General features: G+C 33.9%; 2 protein-coding genes across 7 annotated transcripts; both read left to right on the top strand.

Moving 5' to 3' along the window:
* The first annotated feature begins 111 nt into the window (after positions 1-111).
* stmp1 (short transmembrane mitochondrial protein 1) lies at positions 112-1,089 on the top strand. The gene is made up of 3 exons (XM_067427043.1): positions 112-268; positions 447-500; positions 691-1,089. Exons 1-3 carry the CDS (start codon positions 254-256, stop codon positions 766-768), a joined length of 147 nt encoding a protein of 48 aa, XP_067283144.1. The 5' UTR covers positions 112-253; the 3' UTR covers positions 769-1,089.
* Positions 1,090-2,749: 1,660 nt separating this feature from the next.
* On the top strand, positions 2,750-8,742 carry golt1ba (golgi transport 1Ba). Of its 6 annotated transcripts, none has more exons than XR_010899506.1 (6): positions 2,750-2,918; positions 3,584-3,675; positions 4,134-4,312; positions 4,684-4,765; positions 5,774-5,866; positions 6,031-7,360. XR_010899506.1 is itself a non-coding variant. In XM_067426974.1 (6 exons), the coding sequence occupies exons 1-5, from the start codon at positions 2,894-2,896 to the stop codon at positions 7,766-7,768; spliced, it is 387 nt and encodes a 128-aa protein (XP_067283075.1). In that variant the 5' UTR covers positions 2,794-2,893; the 3' UTR covers positions 7,769-7,794; positions 7,978-8,742. The 6 variants fall into 6 exon arrangements, 4 of the variants coding, with proteins under 4 accessions (XP_067283077.1, XP_067283075.1, XP_067283074.1 ...); XR_010899505.1 differs by lacking the exons at positions 5,774-5,866; positions 6,031-7,360 and adding exons at positions 7,760-7,822; positions 7,978-8,742 and having other exon boundaries at positions 2,754-2,918; XM_067426974.1 differs by lacking the exons at positions 5,774-5,866; positions 6,031-7,360 and adding exons at positions 7,760-7,794; positions 7,978-8,742 and having other exon boundaries at positions 2,794-2,918.
* Positions 8,743-8,749: the final 7 nt, after the last annotated feature.

The following is an 8,749-nucleotide window of genomic DNA, read 5'->3' as shown; positions in this document are numbered from 1 at the left end:
ATATAGCTAATATAAATAGCTGAATCACAATCTGGTCTATATTTAATTTGCTTTAGTGCAAATAAAAAATGTCTGTCCTTTTCGCTTAAAAATGAAGACCTTTATTTTGTAAGAATATTACTTCCGTTTTGTATTGCTGTTGTCATGCTGATGCCATAGGAAGCTAATTTAAGGCTAACCGTGTCAAACTAACGTCCATCCTAACTTTCGGGACCATTTTTATTTAGTTTTTCATCATTTCAAAGCTTTAATCATGATGCAATTCATTGTAAGTATTTATTTCAGTTTTTTTGTGATTGTATTAGTGTGTTTAGTAACGTGTTAATACGAATTGAAGTAGCTAATAGCTAAATCGTGACTCTCAGATAAATGTAAACATTTGTTTAAAATATACAGCTGGATATTTTATAATGTGGAAGAATGTATTTATCTGTATTTTTTTCCAGCTTGGCTTCACTCTGGGGAACGTGGTTGGCATGTATCTGGCACAGAACTACGAGGTTATAAAATAATATTTATCTATTTATTAATAATTATATGAACAATATATATATATTGTCTGATTTAGTCTGTGCCTTTCTAAAAATCCCACGTAATAAACGGGTAGTCTTGAAATACTGTCAGAGTACAGCTCCACTGTTTAGTGCTCAATGACTCATAACTTGTTTATTGCTTATAATTTGTTTCAAGGTACCCAACATTTCAAAGAAAATCGAGGCCTTTAAAAAGGATGTGGAAGCCAAGAAGAAACCCCCAGGCCCAGAGTGAAATATCATATGGCTAATAATAATAAACTGCAGATGGAGGGATATTTAAGATCAAGCATATCATATAGTATATGTTATTGTTAAGACATGAACAAAAGAGCCCTCAGGATGCACAGTATATTGTCAAATAGTGCCTCAAAATCCCATTTGTTTTGAATGTTGATGTGTTCTGCATTTTGCATTGTGATCTCTCTCTTCCCTCTTTTTAGGTTTGATTTGTTTAACCCTGATTTTCTGTTAACTGTTGGATAATTATTCATTAATATATTTTTAAAACCCAATGGAAAATATTTGACCATTAAAACGGCATCAGCTTGCAGTATTTTTTATGTCGTTTTCTGTAATTTATTGATAAACAACATGTTTGCAGGGCAAATTGTTGAGGACAAATAGAAACTGGACATAAAAATCAGTTATTCAAAACCAATTACGGAAGTATGTTTTAAAAGCATATTTATACTATTATGCAATAAAGATTATACATATAAAATGCAATTTTTAAGTTGTTCATTGTCTGTGAGGTTATTTTCTAATAATACTGAGAATGTCAATGTATCAAACTTTTATCCTTCTGGGTGCCACTGTCCACATACAAGGATATTATATTTTACGGAATTTCTCTGACAAAATATATGTCAGTTTTAGGTCTGGGTGTCCTGTAAAGAGCACATTCAGGGCAACTTTCATTGGTCTTTAAAATTGACTAAATGATCAAACTTAGCACTCTTATGGAAATATGATATTTTAATCATTATTTAAACTTTCCCAACTCATTTTCAAATTGTTTGTTATAAATCAACATCTCAGGGAAATGTTAAGGTTTCTAAAATAGCCAATTGAGTTCATACATGTCCACCAGGGGCCCGTTGCACAAAACTAGGATATCTTGGTGATCTTGCCATGTATATGCAAAATTTAGTAGGCTACACTGCTGTCGTGTAAATATACCCTGAAGGCACACTCACACCAAGAATGATAATGATAATGAAAATTAACTATATTAGTGGATAAATTGAGCCAAGATATCCTGGCTTAATCCTTTATCCTAGTTTTGTGCTATATAGGCCCCAGGATTTAAATCCTGTTTATCAGGCATTTAAGGAGACAGTGAAAGAGAAATAAGTGAATAGGGAAAGAAATAACATATCAATATTCCTATAAAATATTAGATATTATGAAAATGTTGTCACCTATTACTCCTATTATTACACTGCTTTTTTTTCCATTACATGTCCCAAGAACACATTAATGGTGTTTACTTACAAGGACATAGCATAACATATTAATAAAATCGCATTTTTCAACAAAAACAACAAAATAAATTTGTTTCTTATGCTCTAGTCTAAACGACATGAAAAAAATACTAACTTCCAAAAACTTTTTTCCCGTGGGTCTTATGAGGTTAATTGAATTTAGACCAGACTACAGAGGTATAATAATGATTTTAAAAAGACTATGCTGTATAAATTGTATGATGGAAAATTTATCTTAAATAAATTAAATCAGAGAATGGATATATATTGCTGAATTGAACACCAATCGGAACTTTATGCATTGAAAAAAATGCCCAAAACACCCAAGATCGTTAATATTCTCATATGAATATATCAGGCAAAATCATGAAGAACGGTAGAACAGTCTGAATTAAATACAGACCCGTCAAAAGGTTGAAACAACGTAGAAAGTGCCTTTTTAAAGTTTTTTTTATTGAACAAAAAGACCGCCAGATGGCGCGGTAAACACGGAAGTAAACAGCTTTTCTGTTGTATCCAAAATACAACAGTTGTGTCTCCATGTACATTTATCAGGGTTCATATAAATATTATAATAAATGATTTACATTTAGATTAACTAATATGGCTAATATTAACTATTGGATTTTACCACGTAATGGCTGGGAACAGAAATACATAGAGTCTTAAACATGCTTTAGTTTTTTTAGTTGTTTAACGTAGTGTGTTCCTAACGTAGTGTGACGTAATATAACATTAATACGACATACATTAATTAAGCAAATTTAGCTCTCTTTTTTCGCGGAAAGTTTCTCCGGATGTTGAGGGTGAGTGTTTCCGGTACGCGTGGCCGGCCGCTCCTGTGACAGCTGCTGTTGCTCGAGACAAGCAAAGATGATTTCCCTCACCGACTCCCAGAGTAAGAACAATACAACCTGTCTCATTGACAGCTTCTCGTAAGATAATGTCTATTGTCGGTGCATTCATATACAAAGCCTGTTGTCTTTATAATTTCGCTGTTGTGTTAATATTTATATGAGTGTATACTAATGCAGCTGCGTGCATATGTCACACCACCAAATGCGTCTAACTTAAAAGTCAATGGCGTTGAATTGCATGTCAGGAAATAAACAAACAAGTTCTTAATTAAATGTTGTCAGTGAACTGTACCAGACTAGTTGAATTAAGACAAAACAATCCTGTCAACATTTCATACATATCTTATAGGTAGCACTTTGCCATGTTTCATTTGTTAAGTTTAGTAAATACTTTAGGTAATGTGAACTAACAATGAACAACACTTCGACAGCTTTTATTCATCTTAAATGTTAATCTCAGCATTTACTTATACAATTTTTAGATCTTAAGTTGTATCTGTTAAACATTAGTTAATGCTGAACTAACAAAGGTTAATCAAATAAATGCTGTAAAATATCTGTTAACAACTGAGACTATTACCAATATTATGTAACATTTATGTGGTATTAAATGCAAATTATATTATTTTTATACAAATTGTCATTGTTAAAACACATTTAAATATCTTCATATTAGTAAAATGTATGTCTTTCCCTTTCTCAACAGAAATTGGAATGGGACTGACAGGATTTGGGGTATTTTTTCTGTTCTTTGGGATGATCCTGTTTTTTGATAAAGCCCTTCTTGCCATAGGAAATGTGAGTGGTCCTATTATATTAATATTTCAATTATATTTTATATGTTGTGTCATATATGTAAAATTGTAATTATAGTCATATTTTTTGTACACATTTAAATTTCGTAATTATGAATATATTATTTAGTGTGTATAAATATATATATATATATATATATATATATATATATATATATATATATATATGTATATACACACACACACACAAATACGTATGTAGTATATATAATATAGTGACAAGTTTTTTGTTATTTGCATTGCCATTTACTCATTGTTCATATCCATCAGTTGTGCTCCCCCCCCACGATATTTAGTTTCCTTACATAATAGCTCAAATAAAACATTTATACTGTCGTTTTACTATAAACATATTACATTTGCTTGAGTTCATTATAAGCACAGATCCCTCAACCTAATATCATTCTCTCTCACCTCTCTCTTGGTCTTCATTCATCTCAGATCCTGTTTGTTGTTGGCCTGGCATTCGTGATCGGGCTGGAGAGGACGTTCAAGTTCTTCTTTCAGAAACACAAAATGAAAGCCACCAGCTTCTTCTTAGGAGGTGTTTTGGTGGTGCTGATCGGATGGCCCATTGTCGGAGTCGTTCTAGAGTTTTATGGCTTCTTTCTTTTATTCAGGTATTTTTTATAGGATTAAGAAGCTCTTATCCAGGCAAATTATTCTACTTACCTAGTAGCTACTTAGCAATATTACATTTCGACTGTTTTAATAATAACTGATGTCAATAAATATTGACAGAAGGCGGATATAGATATTACAATGAGACAACAAAATGGAAATTACATGAACACTTATTTTACAAAAACTTATATTAAAACAAAAACTTATATTAAAATGTACATTATTCAAGTAGTCTCTCCGTCAGTTTTTAAACTAATAAAAAAAGAGAGAACTAAGACATCAATGGCAATGCAATAGCATTAATCTCAAAATGATCCCACATAATTACTGATGATATATGGATGTATGTCCTTCTCTTCATGTTTAGGGGATTCTTTCCAGTGGTCATAGGCTTTATCAGGAGGATTCCTGTGCTGGGATATTTGCTGAATCTTCCCTTCATTAGTGGGGTAAGTTGTACTCAGCAGGGGGAAGAAGAAGAAGAGAGTGCATGGTTGTACTTTTTCCTCTTGTGTTCTATTTCTTTGCAAGGATCTTCTGAGATTGCAGTGAATTCAACCTGTGTCCTAACCAGGCTCAGTACGATTAAGTGACAAGAAGTTATAAAAGCCTCTCTTTTGCTGCAACAAATATGAGCTGTCATTAGTTCTGATTGGATGTGATTGTGCTTGCCTTTACGGGAACAGATAAATTATCAGCTTATGTCACATCTGGTTAGGACGCATGTAAATTCACTTTAAACGCTTTTGCTTGCTTTAGCAGCTATGGGACTAACAGGCTTTCTCACTAAATCAAATATAAATAAAAGGGGACAAATTTGAGTAATTATAAGTTTTATATCTGTTCAAATATATTTAAATATTTTGTTATTAAAAATAGCCCATGATTTACTTACCCTCCAGTCATCCTAAGTGTGACATTCTTCTTTCAGACAAACACAGAGTTTTATTAAAAATGTCCTGTCTAATCCAAGCATTATAATGGCAGTGACTGAAGTCCATAAAAACGAAACGCCTTAAAGATAATTTACTTTATAAAGCTTACACAAACTCATCAATTCGCTTCAGAAGCACTTTATTAATCCTCTGGAGCAACAATTGCTGCCATTATAAAGCTTGGAAGAGCCAAGACATTTTTAATATAACTGATTTTATTCGTCTGAAAGAAGAATGACATATACACCTAGGACGCCTTGAGGGTGGCTAAATTATGGGGTAATTTTCATTTGTGGGTGAACTAACCCCTTAAGGGCTTTGTGTAGCAATATTTCAGTAACACTTTACAATAAGGTCTCAGTTGTTAACTAGCTAACTAACATGAACTAACAATGATCAATACACCGATCAGGCATAACATTGTGTTGGTAACAATATTACCAATCATATTAATAATATTTCCAATTGTGTTAGTAATAATAACACCTCATATTGTGTTGGTCCCTTTTTGCTGCAAAACAGCCCTGAGCCGTCTAGGCATGGACTCCACTAGGGCCCTGAAGTTGTGCTGTGGTATCTGGCACCAAGATGTTAGCAGCAGATCCTTCAAGTCCTGTAAGTTGTGAGACGGGGCCTCCATGAATCATACTTATTTGTTCAGCACATCCCACAGATGCTCAATTGGATTGAGATCTGGGGAATTTGGAGGCCAAGTCAACACCTCAGACTCGTTGTTGTGCTCCTCAAACCATTCCTGAACCATTTTTGCTTTGTGGCAGGGCGCATTATCCTGCTGAAAGAGGCCACAGCCACCAGGGAATAACGTTTCCATGGTCTGCAACAATGCTTAGGTAGGTGGTACGTGTCAGAGTAACATCCACATGGAGAACCCAAGCAGAACATTGCCCAAAGCATTAGAGGTCTGCTACCCAACCCGAGCCCGACGGGTCCCGAAAACCTTGCGGGTTTCCACACAGGTCAGCCTTCGCTCCCCACGTGCATGAATGAGCCCTCCCTGACCCTTTTTGCCGGTTCACCACTGTTCCTTCCTTGGACCATTTTTAATAGATATACCACTGCAGACCAAGAACACCCCACAAGAGGTGCAGTTTTGGAGATGCTCTGACCCAGTCGTCTAGCCATCAAAATCTGGCCCTTGTCAAACTTGCTCAAATCCTCATTCTTGCCCATATTTTTCCTACTTCCAAACACATCAACTTTAAGGACAAAATGTTCACTTGCAGCCTAACATATCCCACCCACTAACGTGGGTGCCGTGAAGAAGAGATAATCAAAGTGTTATACACGTTATGATGATATGCCTGATCGGTGTGTATTCTTAACCTATGTTAATGTTAGTTAATAAAAATGTAGATGTTCATGTTAGTTCACAATGCATCAACTAATGTTATCAAATACAACTTTTGATCTCAGTAATGTATTAGTAAATGTTAAGACTAACATTAAATAAGATTAATAATTGCTATAGATCATTGTTAGTTCATGTTAATTAATGCAGTTAACAAATGAAACATTGTAGTGTTACCAATATTTCTGTAGTTGTGAACAATACCATCTTAGTACTATTTTAGGTGGATATCTTAAATCACATACATTACTGTTCAAAAGTTTGCAGATGCAATTTGTTTTCTTGTTTGAAATAATACTTTTATTCAGCAAGCATGCATTACATTGATCAAAAGAGACTGTAAAGGCATTTATAATGTTACAAAAGATTTCTATTGAACTTTTTAGTCATCAAAGAATCCTGAATCCTTCACAAAAATATTAGGTAGCACAACAGTTTTCAACATTTATGATAAGACGATGTGTCTTGAGGAGCAAATCAGCATATTAGAATGATTTCTGAAGGATCAGGTGACACTGAAAACTGAAGTAATGATGCTGAAAATGTAGCTTTATAAATGACATTTTAAAATCGATTAAAATAGAAAACAGTTATTTCACAATATTACAGTTTTCAAGCAAATGCAGCCTATGTGAGTATAAGGGACATTACAGGGATAGTTCGCCCAAAAATGAAAATTGTCCTCAAGTTGTTCCAAACCTGTATGAGCTTCTTTGTTCTGCTGAACACAAAAAAGTATATTTGGAGAAATGTTTGTAACAAAGCAGTAGAGCAACCATTCACTACTATAGTAGGGGGAAAAATACTATGGTAGTGAATGGTTGTTCTCTCTGCTTGGTTACAAACATTCTTTAAAATATATTTTTTGTGTGTTCAGAACAAAGAAACTCATACAGGTTTGGAACAACTTGAGGGCGAGAACATGATGACAGAATTTTCATTTTTTGGTAAATTATCCCTTTAAACTACAAACTTTTGAACGGTTGATTTTTTTAAATTGTATTTACTAGATTGACACTATTTGAGTGGTATCATTGGTTTTTAACTTTTTTAGCAGAATTCCTACCTGCTTTTACATTCATGTGAGAAAAGAGGCTCTTGTGAGTGTCTTTCAACATGTGTTTGTTGTTCTTTTAAAGCCTTCCTAAGGCTGAGCGGACAGACAGCCATCTTGGTCAGTCACTGCTAATTCTGTCTTGCATGTGAGCATGAATCATGCTGTTCTGTGTGCACTAAATGTTAATTGATATATGTGCCATTAATCAGATGACATATTATTGTAATTTCATATCTATAATTGAATGTTTCCTTGCAAGTGTCCTAATCCTTCCATTATGTTTTGTTGTTGTTTCTCCAGTACGTGGACAAAGCGACTGAAAGCAACAGCATGGTTTAACAGACTCTTTTTGACCACTTATTTATGATGGATTTTTCTAAAGCTTTACCTTGAAACAGCCATGTGAAGTTTAGAGCTCGTACTACCGAGGCTTTATGTTCAGGACGTCCGAGTGATATATATACGTCAATGAGAAGCAAACTGTGCTGCGTGGAAAAGAAGCCACATCTTCGCCTGCCGGATATATAGACTGCGTTACAAGACCCAGCATCACTGCATCCCAGAAGAACTTTGCCCTACTTTATAAACGCAAACTTCACGAAGAAGTTAATGGGGAATGTTTTGTTGAATGTGTAGAAGAGACTTCTGGAAGTCTGTGTTCTGTTACAACAATGGCCTTGTTATAGGTTGTGTCTGTAGTTGTATTTAAAGATGGGTGGAAACTGGATGGACTCTAATTTCTTGATTTTCTATCACAAGTGTGATATTTACACTTTCTTATAAAATTAAATTCTTACTACTTATCTGACCGGCATACAGAGATATTATTATGTTCTTTCTCTTGTCTTCAAAAATGCATTTCCAGTTGTTACTAAATCTGAATATTGGGATTTTAAAAAAAATCAGCTGCCACAAACTTTTGTAAATATAAGTTTAAATATGTGTTTTTTTTTATATATAATGAAAATGGTTCAGCTGCCACAAACTGTTAAATATAAAATGTAAAAACTGGGCTTGAGTTATGTCTTCTTTTATTAAACATTGGGGCTATACTGCAATGAAAAATATTTGT

Source organism: Pseudorasbora parva, chromosome 20 (assembly GCF_024679245.1).
Source record: "Pseudorasbora parva isolate DD20220531a chromosome 20, ASM2467924v1, whole genome shotgun sequence".
In the NCBI taxonomy this organism is placed as follows: Eukaryota; Metazoa; Chordata; class Actinopteri; order Cypriniformes; family Gobionidae; genus Pseudorasbora; species Pseudorasbora parva.
Note: the sequence above shows the minus strand (reverse complement) of the source record. Positions and strands in the feature narration are given on the sequence as shown.

What these genes read in the sequence shown, in the direction of transcription:
- golt1ba (XM_067426973.1), top strand. Translation starts at nt 2,894, where the DNA reads ATGATTTCCCTCACCGACTCCCAGA. An exon ending in CCCTTCTTGCCATAGGAAAT is followed by an intron (nt 3,676 to 4,133) that starts GTGAGTGGTCCT and finishes CATTCATCTCAG; the next exon opens with ATCCTGTTTGTTGTTGGCCT. An exon ending in GGCTTCTTTCTTTTATTCAG is followed by an intron (nt 4,313 to 4,683) that starts GTATTTTTTATA and finishes CTTCATGTTTAG; the next exon opens with GGGATTCTTTCCAGTGGTCA.
- stmp1 (XM_067427043.1), top strand. An exon ending in ATCTGGCACAGAACTACGAG is followed by an intron (nt 501 to 690) that starts GTTATAAAATAA and finishes ATTTGTTTCAAG; the next exon opens with GTACCCAACATTTCAAAGAA.